This window comes from Acinonyx jubatus, chromosome B2 (assembly GCF_027475565.1).
Source record: "Acinonyx jubatus isolate Ajub_Pintada_27869175 chromosome B2, VMU_Ajub_asm_v1.0, whole genome shotgun sequence".
Lineage (NCBI taxonomy): Eukaryota > Metazoa > Chordata > Mammalia > Carnivora > Felidae > Acinonyx > Acinonyx jubatus.
In genome coordinates, this window is record NC_069385.1 from 91858442 (window position 1) to 91879658 (window position 21217).

A 21217-nucleotide genomic window follows, 5' to 3' on the forward strand; every position below is an offset into this window, starting at 1 on the left:
CTTTATATATATATAGCACAATAGAAAATTGAGATTTAACTTTTTTGTTGTTTTGATTATAAAATTAAGAACCATATATCCTAGCTTACCTAATGATAGTCACAGAGCTAGGCATTTTTATGAACTTCACACTAACCTTATATATACTCATCCATTTAAATTCAGGTATTTCATGACAGATAGGATATTTTCTTAAAAGGTTATTGAAATTGTTACAATATTGGGGCATTTGGGTAGCTCAGTCAGTTAAAGTGTCAAGCTTTGGCTTCTGTCATGATCTCATGGCTCATGAGTTTGAGCCCCATGTCTGCCTCTGTGCTGACAGCCCAGAGCCTGGAGCCTGCTTCAGATTCTGTGTCTCCCTCTCTGACCCTCTCCCACTCATGCTCCATCTCTCTCCCATTGTCTCTCTCTCTGTCTCTCTCTCAAAAATACATAAACATTAAAAAAATTTTAATTAAAAATAAATTGTTACAATATTTAAAAACAAACAAAAAAACAAATTGAGCATTGAACATGCTAAATAAAATCAAAACGACTTTCAGTAAAAAACAACAGATTCTCTACCTTCAAGTCTGCTAGAGACAAACATTTTTAAATAGTTCCTTATTTTATTCTATTATGCCTTATTTGCTCATTGAAAAAATGTCTTTGCTCTTTTGAGTTTTGTGAATTAGAGATACTAGTTGTTGGTTCTCCACTGTGAAAGGTGAATCTTCTCATTAATTCTTTTTAGGTTTTCCCCTAGTTGCTTTATCTATAAAATTGAAATATAAATAATAATAATAATGGCAAAAACAAATTGTTATACATACCACTAATGGAGTTATTCATTGTGGGTATTAGAAATATACTCAGGGTGGTTTAACATGAAAATTATTTAAGTTAGAGATTATTAAAAGAACATTACATGTAGGACCTATAGGAGCATTTAGAATCAGATCTGGAAAATAGGCACAAATGAGGGAGTCTAGACAGCAGATAAGGCAACATCATATATGAACACAATGTCAGTAGGGATGGGCATTGACACTAGATAACACTGAGGCAGTGTTGTCAGTAGTCCTTGAAAATTGGTATGGTTGTCCTAATTTTGCCACCTGCAAAACAAATGAGTTCTCCATTCCTGTTTATTTTTGTCACCAGCTTACATTCAAATTCCATGGTGGGTCCTGGATATATTAGCCCACTTTGGGTTGCATACCCACATTTTGGGATAACTGAGACTGGGAAAGATATATCTTGCATTTTCACCTTCTATTATGAGAAGTGGTCTCTAACTTTTATTAAAGAATCATTAAGTAGTTAATTATCCAGATGCAAAAGGAAGTTCAGAGGATGAATAGTGCAAATAAATGACAGACACATTCCACTACATCTTCTTTCCTTAAATGATTTTGAAAAAAAAAACATACCTTTTTACTTAGAAACTGTTAATTTGTGAGTATGAAAATTAATTTAGTTTACAGTAATTGTGGAAGGAGATCACTGAGAGGATGTGACTGCCTGTTGATCCTCGTGTGTTAACTGGACATTTGGAAGCTCCTTACACCCTCCTCTGTCCTTAGAATGTACATGCCACCCACTATTCTCACACTGGGAGCTGTGTTAAGGACATAACCTTGAAGGAGGAAGGTACTATTGAGATTATCTGTACTGAATAAATGACTGACCCAAGTTATAGACTATAAATAAACTTGAGATTCTGGTGGGTGGATGCAGAAATCTATTGGTCTTGCGGCAGCCCAAGACAGGCCTTGTATGTAAGTTCCTTTTATTAATAAACTTACCACCTACCCATCTGAAGTGGTCTACTTCTTTTCTTTGGTCTCTTCTTGCCATCCATATACGGGGGCCAGTTTGCAGGCCAGCAGTAACTTAATGAAACAAGAAGCTGAGAAGGTCATAGTTTTTGTTTTTGTTTTGTTTTTAAAGAATTGCATGCAGGACTCAAATGTGTATAATGGCCTGGTTTCAAGGAAAGTCAGTTTGGTTAATATTATACAGTCATATCAAACACAGTCATATATGTGTTTAATTTAAGGAAATAATGTACATTTTGAATTCTCTTGGATTCACTGAAATGAAAGTAAAGCCACAGGTTTTCAGTCACAACAAACAAAAAAAGAAAGAGTAAATATCTAGTTGATAGCATTAAGCAATGCAAATTTTTTGCAGACAAGTTGGGAGTCTCATATTTCTGAACTTAGTCTTAGATTTAGCTGCAAGTTGCATCAGTGACACATTTACAATGAAGTGAATCCTTTGCTTGTTTCTAAATAATAACTGTGAGATTGAGGTAGATCAGTGCCTAAGTGAGGCCTGTGCAAATGTGTTGATCTTTACAGCACCTTCAGCTGCCTGTGTCCGAATGGATTTCAAGGTAGGCACACATGCTAAGCAAAACTGGGATAACTGAAGGTTAATTTGAGGTGGAAATAAATCCTTATTTTTAGAAGATACAATTCATCTAATAGACATGCATATTAGTTTCTTTTTCCGTGAGAACATATGAATATATAATATCTACTTGGATTATTTTACTGCATCTTCACATAATCACAGAAACAGGTATGTGCAGTGTTGAGTGAATATTTTTTTGTCTTTGTAAGTCAACCAGTGTTTTTTAGGAGATTTATCAATGCTAAGTCCATTACACTTATTTAAAACTTGTAACATTTCCTTGCATACCACATTCCATTCTGTTACTGGGGTAACTCTTACAGGGACCTTTGTCAATATTTATCACTTATTTTGATAAGAGCTGTTTATGTTTTTAAATATTTATGTTCTTTTTATTTACCTTAGGGGAAACTCTAATAATAGACCTTTGTTTTTCAATATTAGAAAAAGTAGTAAGACTCTCAATATTTTATATGCAAGCAAATACTGTCAAACAAGCATGATTGCAAGCCAAAATGTTGTTCAAAATCTAGCTCTCCAAACCTCTTCCTAATTCTATTCTTATGTGACTGATTTAAAAGTAAAAACACTGCACAATCTTTAAGCAATGAGAAAGTCAAATTTGTTTTGAAAATCATGAATGAAACAGCTATTTATTCTATTGAATTTGAGAAACTGGTTTTATGTGGTTGACTTTAAGAATGACCATATCCAGATAGTGTGCCCACTTATTAAAAACTTAACGTACTATTTATCATCAACAAAAACTCAAGATAATTTTTTAAAATTGTATGAGACAGAGCAAAAGGAAAGTCTTTTGGAGAGGTAAATTTTGGCATATTCCCAACTACAAGGAACAAACCAAGGTTTTTAAATGTGCTGTTTTTCTCTCACAAGGTTTTAAAAAGTGCTGTTTTTCTGTTGATTCATAAGGAGAATTACCAAATAAATACTTTAAGATTTAAACAAAGTATTTATTCACTCATACTATTATTTTTAATTTTCACTTTTTCCTCAGTTTAACCTTGATGTTCTAATGTCATATTTTCACTTAATATTTTGTCAGTGGTAATATAAATAGCTTTTCTATTTAGTTAGGTATGCTCTTTCCTATTTAAATATCTATTACATTAATTTTTCTCCAGCCCAGATTTAATCACTATTTTAGAGAAAAACATTTAAGAATATTAGAAAGACTTCCATTCATCTAATTTGTGAACACCATGTGTTATGTGTCAATGCCAATTTTTCTAATCTTGTTCAAAATAGGCAAAAAAAAAAATAGCTATCAAAAGTCTTAAGAATCAGGGTGCCTGGGTGGCTCAGTCCATCCAGTGTGCAACTTCGGTTTTGGCTCAGGTCATGATCTCATGGTTCTGAGTTCAAGCCCTGGTCGGGCTCTCTGCTGTCAGCACAGAGCCCACTTTGGATCCTCTGTTCTCTCTCTCAGATCTGCCCATCACCCAGGAGCCCATGTGCTCTCTCTCTCTCTCAAAAATAAATAAACATTTAAAAAAATTTAAAAAACAAAAAAGTTTTAAGAATCAATTCAGTGTCAGTTTAGGCTATGCTTTCAACTCATTGCAAATCAACAAACAATCCAAGGACATAATATGAAAGGTCAGTTTTAGCAACACAAATTCTAAGTGAAACATTAAGGGAAAATCTGCACTATAGAGCTAGTTAAAAGGAAATGTGAAGGGGTACCTGGCTGGCTCAGTCATTAGAACATGTGACTGTTGATCTCAGGGTTGTGAGTTTGAGCCCTGCACTGGGTGTAGAGATTACTTTAAAAAAGAAATAATAATGTTAAGGTTAGATACACAGTTAATGAATACTTCTGATTTGTTTTCCTTCCATATAGACCTGCTATGTGAAATTAATCAAAAGCAATGTGATTCATCACTCTGCCTCCATAACATTACATCTACAAAGTTCATGGATAAATTCAAATCCTTGTGTCCCTCTGGCTTTATGGGTTAGTAACATTTGAAAACTGTGCCTTGTAGAGAACATTTAACCCTAGGGGACATACATAAGGATGGTATTGATTCGCTAGTATTTTTTTGTTTCTTTTTTTATTGCCCTTAGACTAACATTTGATTTGCATCCCAATAACTTGAAATATCTATTCCATCTCTAGACTCCAAAGCAGAAGATAATTTTTTCATATCTAAAGAGACTTTGAATACCTACCAATTCAGAGGAGATTAGTCTGCATTTAGTAATTCCAAGAGAAGTTGTTGCAGTTTGTAACAAGGTTTGTAAGGTGAAATGAATGGATTCTGACACTAATATATGTGGCATTCTTCTCTGACAATTTTAGTTTCATATTATCACCCCCAATGGATTAAAAGATTTGGGCAATTTTAAGAATTATAACCTGGCACCTGCTTGCCTTATTAAAACTTAAAATCTTTTTATTATTTTTTTCAAAGATTTAAGATGTGAAATAGATGCAGATATGAGTGCTTCATATCTGTGCAAGAAGGGAATCACCTGCATTGACCAACCTGGTAATTACTTTGGCCAGTGTGTGGCTCCATTTAAAGGTAATGAACACCAAGGGAAAAGGAAAAGCAAACATAATTAACTTTAGAAAGCATTTCTGTCTCTTATTTGAACTCATTTCAGTCTTCCGACATTATTAGTCCTTCGTTTTTTTAAAGTCAGCTTCTAAAGTGACCAACCAATTATCCCTTAGGCAGAAACTGGAGTGAAATGAGCTTTGTTTACATCCACTAAAACAGCCGAGTTTCTTATTTCTCTATTGGAAAGGCCACCGATACAACCAAATGATAAAGTGAAAAGTAACGACTGTAGTACCAGTCTATCATGTTTTAAGAATTTTGTCCTATTAATTCAATTTCTCATGAAATTGTCAAGGTTAGTAATCCGTTAATAGATACTTTTTATTTGGTTTAAACTTTCATAATATTTCTTTAGCTTTAGTAATGGAGTTATAATTATTTTTAAAAACTAAATTTATGCTTTGCCTTATAAATTATAAATTATAAATTTTGTAAATTATTGTATATAGAAAGGAAACTAGTATATAGAAAGTAAATCACTGGATACTTCCTTGGACTTCAGTATCTTTTTGTAAGATATGGAATTTGAAAACTAAATTAGCCAGTGTTCTTTAGAGAAACAGAACCAATGGGAGAGCTGTCTACCTACCTACCTATCTATCTATCTATCTATTTATCTATCTATATCTATGTATTACAGCAATTCATTATGAGGAATTGGCTTATAAAATTATGGAGGATGAAAAGTTTCATGATCTGTTGTCTGCAAGCCAGAGACCTAGGAGAGCCATTGAATTAAAAGTTATAGTCTTGAATTAAAAGGCATGAGAACTAGGAAAACAGATGGCATAAATTCCAGTCCAAGGACAGAAGAAACCAATGCCCCAGTTCAGCTGGTAGGCAGAAAAGGAGCAAGTCCTCCTTTTCTTTAGTTTTTGTGCTACTCAGGCCCTCAACAGATTGGATGATGCCTAGCCAGTTTGGGAAGGGTAATCTGCTTTAGTGAGTCTACTGATTCAAATGCTGATATCACCAGGAAGCACCATCACAGATACACTGGAAAGAATGTTTAATCTGGGCAACCTGTGGTCTAGTCAAATTGACACACAAAAATAGCTATCACACTGTTCAACTAAATACAATCAGTTTAAATATTTTTAAATATTGTACCTAATTTTCTTAGTTCTTCCTATAATTATTAATGAACAAATATGCCTGCTGACAAATTTCAAATATTTTGTATCTGTATAAACTAAGTTATAGATTTCATTTTAAAAATAAAAAGTTTGACCAGTACCTAGATATTACTTTCTCAAACCATTTTCCAATAAAAGGATCTGTATCTCTTTAGAGATCTAGGTGATTCTAGGCATAAACACAGAAAGTACAAATGAGTGTGGAGAATCTTGTAATGCCAAAAAGCAATGAAGTACTTAAGAAACCAAAGTATGAGAGTGTGTCAAAGGGCCATATGAGCCAACCCAAGGGACTCCCGATGACCAAAACTAGAATAATTTGAGCAAGAAAATAAAGAAATAATGAGTTATTACCCAAAATATAGAATAAATGTCCATGAGTCCCTACTGAGAAAAAAAATAAATGATTGATGAATAAATGAATGGGAATAATAGACACATCTTCTATACAGAATAATTCCAAATAATTTATGTAGATACTTTGCACTCGAGGAGATAGAACATAACTTCCTACCTCTTAAGTTTGGGCTGCAGGTAATGACCACCTTTCAAACTATATACAGCAAGGAAATGGGTGTTGGGAAGAGTTACTTTACAGTGGAGAAATCTGATAAACACTACCTCAGCCAAGTGATCAAAGTTAACATCAACAGTACTAAGTCATGTTAATAACATAAACATTTGATATGAAGTAATTAGAATGACACTTTATCTTAGTTATTTTCTTTTTAAAAACACTTTACCCCAGTTTAATCATGATAAAATCATCAGACAAGTTTCAGTTCTACAAAACTCCTGACAGTACTCTTTAAACTGTCAAGGTCATCAAAAACAAGGAAAGTCTGTGCAAAAGATTTTTAGTTTGGTATAGTCACAATTATTTATTTTTGCTCTTGCTGGCCTTGCCAGAGGACACAGATACAAAAAACTTATACCTATTACTGATTTCTATGGGTTTGCCTGTTTTCTTTTAGGAATTGTATGGTTTCAGGTCTTATGTTTAAGTCTTGAATTGATTTTGCATTTACTTTTGTATACCATGTAAGAAAGTAGTCCAGTTGTTTGCAGGTAACTTGTCAGTTTTCCTTAAGGAACCCATCAAATGAAAAGGCAGCCTACTGAATGGGAGAATGTATTTGCAAATGATATATCTGACAAGCAGTTAATAGCCAAAATATATAAAGAATTCATACAGATCAACACCAAAAAATCAAAAAATGCAGTTAAAAAAGGGGCAGGAGACCTGAAAAGACACTTTTCCAAAGAAGACATACAGATGACCAACAGACACATGAAAAGATAGTATCACTAATCATCAGGGAAATGCAAATCAAAACCACAATGAGGTATCACTCACATCTGTTAGATTGCCTCATGTCAAGAAGAGAAGAAATAACAGGAGTCAGCAAGGATATGGAGAAAAGTGAGCCCTCGTGCACTGTTGGTGGGATTATAAATTGGTACAGCCTCTATGGAAAACAATATGGAAATTCCACAAAAAGTTAAAAATAAAACTACCATACAGTCCATCAATTCTACTTCTGGGTATTTATCCAAAGAAAATGAAAACACTAATGCAGAGATATACACACTCCTGTGTTCATTGAAACATTATTTAAATTAACTAAGACGTGGAAACATAGGAAGTCTCCTTCATAAATAAATGGATAAAGAAGTGGTATACAGGGGCGCGTGGGTGGCTTAGTAGGTTGAGCGTCCGTCTTGGGCTCAGGTCATGATCTTGTGGTCTGTGAGTTCAAGACCCACGTCGGGCTCTGTGCTGACAGCTCGGAGCCTGGAGCCTGCTTCAGATTCTGTGTCTCCCTCTCTCTCTGCCCCCCCCGCCTCATGCTCTGTCTCTCTCTCTCTCTCTATCAAAAATAAAGAGACATTCAAAAAAAATTTTAAAAAGTGGTATACAGCATAGGGTATATAATATTACAGTAACTATAGGGTGACAGATGGTCACTACACTTATGGAGGTGAACATTTCATAGTGTATACAAATGTTGAATCACTATGTTGCACAACTGAAACTAATATAATATCATATGTCAACTATACTTCTATTTAAAAAAAGGAAAGTCTGAAAAAATTTCAAAGCCAAAGGAGCCTAAAGAAGCATGAGTACTAAATGTGGTATTGTGGATTGGATTCTGGAAAAGAAAAAGACATTAGTTTAAGAAATCCAAATAAAATTTGGACTTTGGTTAATAATAATGTATCATGTTGGCTAATGTGACAAATGTACCATATTAAGGTCAGTTATTAATAATAGTGGAAACTGGTTGCAGAGTGTACAATACCCTCTGAACTATCTTTGTGACTGTTCAGTAAATTTAAAACTATGCTAAACATTTAAAAAGTCACAAAATAAGTGACTGCAAATAAATAATTTCTGATTGAAATAATTTATAATTAAAGAAAACAGAAAATATTTAAAACATAAATAGTCATTTTAGTTAATCATATATGATTTCACCTTGTCATGTATTGTAATTCACTAATTATAATGAAGGAAAGAATTCTTCAGTTAATAACAGTGCCTTAAATTTGTAAAACATATTAAAATGTTCAAGGGATTTTAACACAAAGGCATAAATAAAACATGTAAGCAAAAATGAAGTTAAACTATTATAAAATGAATGTTCCCAATAATGAATATAATAATTTTTCTCATAATAATGACATGTAATATAATTTATAATAGTACAAATATACTATACTGTCAAAAATACATTTTTCACAATTTTTAAATCACTTTTTATTAGTATACATCCGTCTGCTAGAAAGTTTGCCTTGTTTTACAAAACCTAGCTTCTTGTCCCACTTTTTCCTTTGCTTTTGGCATAAGCTTAATTATTTTTCACATATTTGGGACCGTGTGAATGGTCAGAACCAATAGAAAATGGATGGAAGTTTTAATCTTGTACTCTGGTCCATGAAAATGTCCTATAAGTCTTTTGTTCCCTTTATTCTTCTCCATTCTTGTTGGAAGTGAGATGTCTAAAAAATTGGAAGAAAGAAGGATCAGAAGATAGAAAAGCATTGGTCCCTAAATCCCCTGTAGAAAGATGTCCATGGGTCAGAAATATCCCCCTTACACTGAGTGCACAGAAAGCATAAAAATTTTTATTGTGGTAAGCCATTAAGATCAGTGGTGTGTGTGTGTGTGTGTGTGTGTGTGTGTGTGTGTGTGTGTGTGTGTGTTTCAGCAACTAGCATTATTTATACTAAAAATTACTGCTTTCATCCTCATAAACACTTCCTTCAAAATTTCACTGGAAGTAATTTTTAAATCCCATGAATGAATATATTTTTTGAAAAACATGTCTGTGTAATACACTTATGAATAATTTCTATAGGAAATATACATACAGTTTTTTCTTTTTTTCTTTAAAAAAATTTTAATGTTCATTTATTTTTGAGAGAGAGGGAAAGAGAGAGAGAGAGCAAGTCGGGGAGGGGCAGAGAGAGAGGGAGACAATCTGAAGCAGGCTCCAGGCTTTGAGCTGTTAGCACAGAGCCCCACATGGGGCCCTAACTCACAAGCCTTGAGATAATGACCTGAACCGAAGTCAGACACTTAGACTGAGCCATCCAGGAGCCCCTAAAATTTCTTCTTTTTAAATTTGTAATTATTTATTCTCTGATTAAGTTTAAGATTGTTAGCAATTTTGCAATCTGTTTCAAAAAGAAATAAAATATTATTAAGAAATAATGAAACTTCAGCAAAATGCATTGAAATTATAAGATTTAGTTGGAAAAAAATATTTAGTTGATTCATCAAGTCAGTGAGGTTACTTGTATTGAGTAGATGGTTTAAGAAACTATGCCCCCAGGGGGGAGAAGTCCGGTCCCCTCCCTATTTTGTAAATCTCACACTTATTCATCTTACTGTTGATGGCTTCAGCAGTAACTTCAAGAGTGTATGCACTCTTTGCCTGTCACGCCTAAATTATTTATTGTTTGACCACTTCAGAAAACATTTACTCACCTTTGGTGTAGAAAATGCTTAAACAATAAGCTATTTTATAAACTATGTGTTGTAGCTTTCTGTTGGTATACTCCCAAGTGTTATTTATTGGTTCTTTTTTTGTACTAATATACATTTTGTTAAAGTAATGTACAAAATGTTGTCTTTTATAGGAAGGATATAATTCTGTTCTACTATCTCAGATTAATATGATTTTTCATTTTCGTAAAAATTGATGCCAGAAAAATAATATACATATTAAGAATTTATAAATTATAAGACCCCTTTTTTTTGAAAATTTAAAAAATATGTACAGTTTCTATTAACCAAATATGTGGATTTGTAAGATCGATGTCCTTTGAGTGTTTAAGAATATACCCTGGTTCAAACATTTTGCCATTTGCAGAAGTTATATTTCATTCCTAGTTATAACTTATTAAAACATATAGCAGAGAAAGGAATTTATCCAAAAAGTAGATTGTGATTATATAGTCTATTTATGGGGACAATAGAAATAATTAGAAAAAATCTTTGTATAATTACTTCTGGAAAGCTGAACAATACAGTGTTTTTAGTCATGTTATTTTCTAGCATTATAATTACAGATGTTCCTTAAAGAGTGCAGGTTTCACACATATTATTAATGCTATGTATCAATTTTGAAATCTGTATAATCCTCTCTTTTTTTAAAGAAAACATAAAGATGGATAATAAAGTCATTAATACAACAATTCTTTTTTCATGAGGTGTTCATCCACTAGAGTTAGCTGGTGGTTAGTTTTGATTTAATCTAGGCTCCCTTCCAAGTTCTAGTCTTAGGAAGTTAACTTAGCAAGTAAACATCAAAAATAGATTTCCTTCAGACATAAAGGGCATTATTATTTTATTTTCTGTTTACAGTGAACCAAAATTTTCTTCAGCAATGAACAGAGTATTTTAATAAATGCAAATGGGTTTTCACCTTCCCTAATAGAGGTAATTGTGATTTCCATCAAGGGAACTTAATGCTTAGAGATCCTGGGTGGCTCAGTTGGTTAAGCGGCCAACTTCAAGTCACATCATGATCTCTCAGTTCATGGGTTTGAACCCCACATGGGGCTCTGTGCTGACAGCTCAGAGCCTGGAGCCTGCTTCAGATTCTGTCTCCCTCTCTCTCTGTCCCTCCCCTGCTCATGCTTTCTCTCCTTTTCTCTCTCTCAAAAATGAATAAACATTAAAAAAGTTTAAAGAAAACCTGGTATTTTCATATAAGAAAACAAGATATGGACTATATACATATTCTACATGTTTGGATACCACTGTTTTATATTTTAGTTAAAGCAAGAAGATACAAGTCAGTCATTCACAATGAGCGCTCTTCATTAACTAGTCTGTTGTCACAGCCTATTGCTTACTGGCACACCCTCTACTAAAACCCTCTATGCCCAACACTGCCAAAAAGAAATCAGTAATAATAATTTATCTTGTTGTGAAAAATGTACTAAGTATTGGTTTTTATGTTTCCGTGTATGGAATAACTAGGAATAAATAATTCCTCAAAGTGTTATCTTTTGCTCTGTGTATGTATACTTACTTGTCTTTCCTCCATAATTAAATGCAATTGTGTATGAGGCCATGTTTTATAAATTCTAGTTATTACTCTTTGTTTAAAAAATATAATCAGTGCAAACTAATAATGTAGCCCTTACCCAATCAATTCTAAATTCTAAAAGTTATATCCTCAAAATATAATTCGAGTAAAGAAAAGCTGAAGCTGGCTAACTATAATGAAAATTGCTGCTGACAGACTCAGCCAGTGCACTTCTTACCAATAAAGCACTTAAACAGGTAGTCCATCTCAGAATTGGGAGTGTTTTCTAAGTAGCTGACGAAGACCACAACTCTCAAATTGCCTATTACACATTAATGATACTTTGAGCTGTATTAAGTTAATGTAATTCTCTGTAGGAAAGTATGATTGATGGGGTGCCTGGGTGGCTCAGTCAGTTAAGTGTCAGACTTCAGCTCAGGCCATCTCACTGATCATGGGTTCAAGCCCACATTGGGCTCTGTGCCTGTGCTGACAACTCAGCGCCTGGAGCCTGCTTCGAATTCTGTGTCTCCCTCTCTCTCTGCTCCTCCCCCACTCACACTCTGTGTGTCTCAAAAATAAAAATAAAACATTAAAAATTTTTTTAATAAAAAAGAAAAGTATGAATGATAAATCCAAAATTTTAAGTGTATATTTACTTGCAACTAACAAAACTGTTGATTGTATAATTCATAAAATGAACCATTTGCATATTGAATTTCATTAAATGAAGGAATCCTGGGAGAAAATACTGTTGCATATATCATTGTTAAAGCAATAGTCTGTATTTTTGTCATGTTTTGGTGGCAAAAATTAAGTTGTTAGCCTTTACTTCTAAAATATAAAAGTTTCCAGTATCTAATACAAAGAGGACAGGGCTCTTTGTATGATGTATGTATGATGTAAATTACTGTTTGGTTCTCAAGAAAATAAGTGCTTAAACTAATAAGAATGTCATTTTAATAAGGCTGCGTATGTACAAGTAGAATAGAAATATTGTTTGAGCAAATGTCTTATCTGCTGAAGCTTTAATGACACATGTCCCTAAATGTGTAGCAATTAAGATAAAAGAGCAGAAATGGTAATTAGCCATTAAACATGTTTGCAAAAGAAAGTAAACAAAGAAGAAAGAAAACTCAGCAAAATAAAAATGCCTAAGTGTGTTGAAAGCTAGAATAATAATGCTGTTTTCCGGATAGGACACTCCGTTATGGGAACTTGTAATTAGAAAGCAGATTTAAGTACATATTTTTAAGTGCTTGTGAAGTGAAAAAGACCAGAGTACAGATAATGGAGCAATTAGTTTTTCTGCCTTCACAGGCCATATCTCAGTCATTCTTGGTTTAAACTACAATGGGGAGCTACGGATGCTGTAATTAAATGCTCCAGTTAGTCAGTCCACGGCTATACTAAACATTCTTGGAGAACAGAATATTTTGGCTGAAAAATTTCTTCAACTCAACTACAGATTGGTTGAGTATATTAACAAAAAGTTAACTTGATTTAAGTCTTTTAATGAAAGTAATATGGGAATTATTTTGCAGAGTTCAAATAAATCAGACAAATTGTAAGGTACTGAGTTCATAATAAGAATACAATAAAAAATATTCATTTAATAGTTGATGTTGATGATTTAGTCTCCTATTTGTTCTCATAGCAATTTAAACCAGAGTACACATTGGTTTGAAAACAAGTATTATGTTCAACTTCTTGGTGATTATATCATTACCTTTAGTCTGATAGAAATAATTAGATGCTGAGGTCATTTAGACAGCAAGAATATAGGGAACCTGAGTAGAGGATAATTATATTTCTTTGTACTATTTGTACATTAATTTCTTTCTCTATTTTTAGAATTCATCAGTATTTAATATCTTGGTCACATATTTATTTAATTGTATGATTTCAATTGTATTTCCTATTAATTTCTAATTAATTATATTTCTTATTTATCAGTTTGACATCCCCTACCTTATTTCTTTATAACCTGTAGACTACATTTGTATGGATAATTATATTTGATGATATTTCTATAAAAATAACATATCAAGTGAAAAAACTACTGTCACTGACTGTAAGAATGAACACATTATATGGAACATGCTATGGAGTTTAATCAACAAGATGTTGTAGAGATACTCCCATACTCCAAACCCATCTGGGTAACCCAGTATGTGCAATGATAGAATGACAGGTCTGGCAGAGTCAGAGAAATGCTTAGCTATAACATACATTTTATACCAGTCAGTTTTGATTTACATTACCAAAGGGAAATAAGGTACCCTTGACAGTCTAACAATTAGGGAAAATTATAATTAAGTTGAAATTTACAGAGAAGCAACTCTGTAAAATTGGAAAATGATGACACCACTATTTTTTTTTTAATTCTTAACTTCCTTGTTTCCTAGGGTATGACTCACCTTTAATTTCTGGTATTATCCAGCATGTTGTACTCAACTCCTTTACCTTTTACCTTTTTACTTTTCAAATGCTTTTAGGTTGATCAAATCTATCCACATGTTTCAATGACCTCTTTCCCAGCATGTGGAGAACGGACTTTTTCCTTCAAGTTGAAAGAACTGCAAGTTGTTAATTTCTAAACTGCTGTGATAGCTAAGTACCATGAATATTCCAGGAAGAAATTAAAATAAAATAAAATAAAATAAAATAAAATAAAATAAAATAAAAAATAAAATAAGCTGCAGCAAAAGGAAGCATGGGAATTTGAAGGGCTCAAAGATATTCAGTGCAGCCAAAATTTATCCTGAGAGCAATGAGGGTAGAGTATTAAGCACCATCCAAATCACTAATGCCATCTAAGGAATACTAGGGCCAATGACAAGTAATCGATCTGGGAAAAACGTAATCAAATACGTATTTTGAAGTATTATAAAGTGGAGTTTCACTTTTTCTTTTTCTTTTATAGAAGCGTTATATACCAGAAGAAAGGAAAAATTTAGGTACTTGTAAAAATCAAGCTATTATCTAAAATATAGACATGGAAACAAAACTTTAGGTAACTAGACAATTTCAGAAGATAATTTAGGTGAGAAACCAAACAGGATAGGCTTTTATGAAATTCAGATGTGTGAAGTGAGAAAAAAAAAATATGCTCAGCATCCCAGGGTAGAGAAATGAATTATTGCTCTGGGGCCACAGAGATAGAAGAAGGCTGTTTAATGAAGAGAGAAATCAGCAGAGCTTCAAACATACTGAGTTTGTCAGACAATAAATTATTAAAGTAGAAGTCTCCCTTAAATAATCCTAATATGTGTGTCTAAAGCACAGTAGAGAGTAAAAAGCCTATAGTTTACTAAGACATCAGGAAGAAATGGATAGAATGACAAGGAAAGAATTCTTGGGATAGGCACTAAGGAAGACTAAAATATAAACAATGGATAGAGAAGGGAATAAACAATGTGAAACAATAGAAGAGAGGGTTTCTATTAGGAAGGAATGGGAAGAAAGTGTCAAGTATTTTTTGGACAGCCGGGTGTAAATATGGTCCAGAAAAATAATTATTAGGCCTTGAAGACCTTCATAAGAAAAGTTTCATAAGAAATCGCTAGTTGTTGATTGTGGTGTTGAATGAAGGATGGGGATAAATAGATTAAATGAGAATGTGAAGCAAATTTATGTTGGCATCAGTATTCAAATCTGTGTGATATTTCCCCATCAGTCCTCAATAGCTGAAAAGGAGGCAGAGAGAAGAAGTGAGTTGGATTAACCAGGAATTGAGGAAATACAGAGAAAACTATATGTTTTTGTGCACCAATGAGTTATAAGAGTAATTCAGTTCCACTTCTTGACTCTGAAGTTTAAGTGGCATAGGAAAAATTCCTGCCCTTACAGGGCTAAAAGCAGTATAATGGGGACGGTTTTAATGGAGCAGGAAGGTAGAAGGTATGTTCAATAAATAATATAGGAAGGTTGTTCATTGTAAAAGGTATATGGTGTGACAAGGTTGGGAAGACAATAGCAGTGGGAGGTTGGTTTACGGGAGAAGCAGCATAGAGATGAATGAGAACAAAGGAGTTAGAAAAGACTGCATGTGGTGAATATTTTATTTTGACAATTACCAGAGTTTTCAGATAAAGTGGACTTAGGAGGACTCACACAAAAAAGGCAAAAATTAATCCTGGAGACTTCTAGTAATGGTACCAGCATATAAACAAGCCATTCCTCAGATGACAATTGTAAACCCTGCATGAATTATAAAAAACAACTATTTGAAGGCACTGATGAGTGACTAGAAGCAGGTAGAAATTGGAGTGGAGTCAACCCATAAACAAAAGAAACCTGATTGGACAAAATTTGTGTTTATATGGCTTTTTGTCTGAGGAAACCTTTAATCTTCACTGTATGGACATTGGAAACAATAGCAGAAATATTCAATCTTACATATGTTTAAAGTAAGAAGATATTTTGAGACTTCCAAAATAGCAGAAGTGATCCGCTAATGGAGGGAATGGAATATGAAGGAGCAGCAAGATCTCACATAAAGTGCACACATCCCTTGTTAATGCTTGAGTGGCACCAAGGTTCCCAGTGAAAGCAACCACTGAACATATGAAGGGCTAGCAGTTTCTGCTGCTTCCAAATCTGTGAGGTAGAATATGGAGTTTTCATTTGGCTATGTCAACGTCCTGCTATAATTAATAGTATCATTATTTATAGGAAGAAAACAATCCGAGGACAAATGTGAACATAAGGACAAAATATTATCACAGTGTCAAGAATGACTAAATATGACTACAGAGACTTCACTCTCAAAATACCTTCACTTGATATCTTGAAGGAAGTTCTTCAGGCTAAAGGAAATAACACCAAATGGAAACTCAGATTTATAAGACATGAAGGCCTTGAGAATGAGAAACAGGCAAATATACAAAATATATAATTTTTCTTCTCTTTTTTATATTTTTAGTCTCTTAATTTCTTTAAAACATTTACAACTGTTTATTGTTTTTTTTACTGTTTTTTAAATTTATTTTGAGAGAGAGAGAGGTGAGGAGGGGCAGAGAGAGAGAGAGAGAGGGAGAGAAAGAATCCTAAGCAGGCTTTGCACCGTTAGCAAAGAGCCTGATGCGTTGCTTGATCTCACTAACCATGAGATCATGACCTGAGCCAAAATCAAAGAGTTGAACTCTTAACCAACCTAGCCACCCAGGCACTACAACATATACAAATGTTTAAAGCAAATTTTATAACACTGAATAGTGTGATTTATTGCGTAAGTGAGTATAATGTCAGTGATAACAGTAGTATAGCAAATGGGGCAAATAGAACTAAATTAGTGTAATATTCATACATTTTATGTGAAATAGTACAAACCAATTGTAAGTAGAATATACAAATGCCAATCCAAAGAGAAACAATTTAAAAATTAATGTAAGGATGTATAGCTATGGTTATAGCCAATAGACTAATAAAGATATTTAGCAAAAAGAAAACAGAAAAATATACAGACAAAAATAAACCAAAACAGACCAAAGCCAAACAAACAAAAAGCAAAGGACAATTGAAAATAAAAGCCAAATGGTGGACATAAATTCAACCATAGCATAATTAAATTGAATGTTAATGAATTAAAAACATTCAGCTGAGGGGGGCTTGGGGGGGCTCAGTTGGTTAGGCATCTGACTTCGGCTCAGGTCATGGTCTTGCAGTTTGTGGGTTTGAGCCCAGCATCGGGCTCTGCTGACAGCTCAGGGCCTGGGGCCTGTTTCAGATTCTATGTTTCCCTCTCTGTCCCTCCTCCACTCGTGCTTTCTGTGTCTCCCTCAAAATAAATAAATTAAAAAATATATTTAAAAAATTTAAAAAAAAAACATTCAGCTGAATTTCAGATTGCCCAGTTATATAAAAACCAAGACTCAATTTTATTTAGTCTCAAGAAATGTGTATGAAGACCTAGATAAGTTAAAAAATGGTAAATATTGGGGCACCTGGGTGGCTCAGTCAGTTAAGCCTCTAACTTCCGCTCAGGCCATGATCTCACAGCTTGTGAGTTGGACCCCAGCATCAGGCTCTGTGCTGACATCTCAGAGCCTGGAGCCTGCTTCGGATTCTGTGTCTCCCTCTCTCTGCCCCTCCCCTGCTTGCACTCTGTCTCTCTCTGTCTCAAAAACTAAATAAACATTAAAAAAATTTAAAAATGTAAATATTTAATATTTTTAAAAGCATAAAAATGTACTGAAGCTCTATTTATATCAGAAAAATAAATTTGAGTCCAGAAGTAGAAAGTGATTATCATAATAAAAGGTCAATTCATCAGTGACCTTAGCTAACATGTAGAACAGCAGTGTCACCCATCAGACACAAATTCAAGAGAAATGATAGATTGTTGCTGTGAGTCTCTATATACATCAGTTGTTTGTAACATAAAGATAATTGAAACAGAAATTAGTATCTAGGAATTAGTTGTTCTCATAGCAGAAACCTAGTATATGTAGCACTGGGATGATTTGAAGAAGAGGATGCAAGAACAGTGAGTCAATTTTAATGACATCTAGAAGAACAGTGAGCACATTATTGTTGGGAGTTGGAGACATTAGGATCATGGTAGGTAATGGGCAAATACTGGCAAGAGTCTTGCCTGTGCTAATGTGGAAGACAGAAAATACACCCAAAGACCTCATAGAGTTGGCAAAGAAGATTTAAGAGTAAAATGTTGAAATTATCAAATAGCTTCATTTAATCGCCTGTGATAAAACGGGAAAGGAAGTAGATGAGTTAACGATGTGACTGTTTTCAACCAGATTTTAGAAAACATATTTTTAACTCAGGACTGCTGTGTTGGAAAATAAATATGATTGTTATTTCCAGACTCTCCAGCTGGCAACAGATTTTCAAAATGGACTCAGGGCAATGATCAAATCCAGGATATTATCAGTAAAATTGAGCTTCCCAGGAAGTTCATGGGCAAGATCAAAGGTGCATGGATTTAAAACCCTGTGTTAAGACAATAGTATTAGTTAAGGAAAAGGCACGGAGATCTCCTCAGCTAGACAAAGTACTTCTAAAAGCCTTAAGGACATAGCCTAAGTTTCACCCCAAGATACAGAAGAAATACTTCAAAGAAATATTTAGGTCTGGCAGGAAACAAGCTGAGAAAGTTACTCAGCTGCAAACAGGAGCCATTAATTATGGCTGACAGAGTAGAGATTACAGAAGTACTATGGACTAGTCTTTACTATGTTTCTTCCTCCCTTTCCACCCCCTTTTGAATGTATGTCCACTGCAGTATTCTTGTCTCTGCCTCAGCTTTGTATGTTGACAATATGGGTGAGCAAAACATTTGTCTTTTTAATTTGTAGGTCTCTGAATCAAGGAAAGCTATATTCAAATGCTGAAACAAAGGAGCTATAATCAAGTAGCCTCTTCTGCATCTGAACTTAATTTAAATAATGTTAGCCTAGATTTTAAGCCAATTCCAATGGGAGAAGACATTTATGAGTGAAAATAATATATTTTTCAGATAGAGGTTGTGAGTTACAGTGACCAGTGGTTGGACTATGTCAGATAATATCTCAAACTGATCATTGAGTATTTATTTTGGTCAACTGGAGCTGACTGACTATTCTTGTCCATGTGTCTCTCTCTATGCCTACCTTGGGATTCCTTATAACATGTCAAATACAAGTGTAATCAGATTTTTTTAAGTCAGATTTTTGGAGCAGCAGTTCTCAAATAAATATGGTTTTTCCCCTCCAGCGGACATTTGGCAAAGCCTAGAACTATTTTGGGAAAGTGACAGAGGCATCCAGTGGTTATGTTAGGAGTTTAATTGTGCCCTTCCATAATTTATATGTTAAAGTTCTGATCTCCAGTATCTTATAATGCAATCTTACTTGGCTATAGGAACATTTCAGATATAAGCAGTTAAGATGAAATCATATAGACATAGTATGAGCCTCTAATCCAATATGACTGGTGTCTTTATCAAAAGGGAAAATTGAGACACAGACACACACTGAAGGATTTCACCGTGTGAAGACAAAGGCAGAGATCAGGGTGATTATTCTACAGTCTATGGTATGTCAAAGATTGCCAGCTAACCACCAGAAGCAAGGAGAGAGGCATGAAACAGATTCTCTTTCAACATCCTTAGAAGGAACCAACCCTGTCAACACCTTGATCTCGGACTTCTTACTTCCAGAATAAATTTCCACTGTTTAAGCTACCCAGTTTGTAATGAATCCCTGGAAAACTAATACAGGTAGAGTCAAGGGATACTGTAATAACACCTTAAAATTAACAAAATAGCCTTACACAACAAAAAAGTATTTGATGAAAATGTCATTACTGCTGATATTAAGAAATCTCCTCTTAAAGTGAGTATTTTGAGAGGAAGGAACTAGAAACTTCAAGTCTTTCAAGATCTGTGTCACAGAAATTGAGGAAGTAACACTTCTGCAGGGTTTCACTAGGCAAATGTTCACAGAACTCATCCAGATTGAAGAAGAGGGGTCATAGTTATTTTTCTCTGCTGTAATCTGCCATGTGAACACAAATTATTTACATTTCATTTACAAGCAAAATACACACTCTCTTCTAAGAGAAGACCCTAAAAGCATAAGCATCAGGCTTACGTTGAGATTAGAAAATGAAACTTAGAAAATTAGAAACTTAGAAAATTAGAAAATGTTTTTTACAAAAGTTACAAAAACACAAAAAAACTTAGGGTTGAATTAAAATTTAAAAATGTCTGTGCAGAAAACTGTAAAACATGGCTGAGAGAAATTAAAGTTTTATAGGGATGGAAACAATGTAACCTGATTACACATTAGAAGAATGAATATGATTAAAATGATCTATGAATTAAAAGTCATGCCTGTTGTAATGTAAGAAGTGTTTCTTTTTTAAATTGGCAACTTGATTTAAAATATGAGAATATATGTACTTATAATGGCAAAAATAATCCACTGAGTGAAAGAACAAGTCTGGAGAAGTTATAATATCTTAGTTCATGAATTAATACCAAGAGATATTAGAATAGATAGATTAGGCATTAGTTTTATTAGAATAGAGTCTAGGAAGGAAAGAAAGAAGGGAGGGAATAAGAGAGGAAGGAAGGAGGGGTGAGAGAGGGAGGAAGGAATGGAGAAAGGAAGAAAAATTGATTAATGAAAGTGAAATGATATTACAGAAGTAGAACCACATCTATACAATTTATTTTCCACAAAAGATCCAAAGCAATTCAGTAGGAAAATGAATGTCCTTTCAACTTGTGGTAATGGAATAAATGGATATTTATGTGGGAAAGAATGGAATTGACTTCTACCTCATACCATACACACAACATTGATTTTAGACAATCATTAATCTTTATGTAAAAACTAACACTATAAAGCTTTGAGGAGAAAACATGGGAGATGTTCTTTTTGACCAGGAGGAAGCTTTTATTTATTAGAAAAGGCAAAAGAGAACAATACCCATAAAAGAAACAAAATATAATTTAGTCTCATTAAATATAACATTTTTACTTAGCAAAGATACCATTAGAAAATAACAAGAGGAGCATGAGAGAAAATATATG

The 21217-nt window shown here is 33.7% G+C and overlaps 1 protein-coding gene across 1 annotated transcript in view; it reads left to right on the forward strand.

Annotated features, from left to right (window-relative positions):
* The window catches only part of EYS (eyes shut homolog), a 1591614-nt gene that overhangs the window by 373386 nt on the left and 1197011 nt on the right, over positions 1-21217 (forward strand). Inside the window, exon 11 of the mRNA XM_053222617.1 lies at positions 4849-4955. Coding sequence (XP_053078592.1) covers positions 4849-4955 — 107 coding nt within the window. The remainder of the gene's footprint in view (positions 1-4848; positions 4956-21217) is intronic.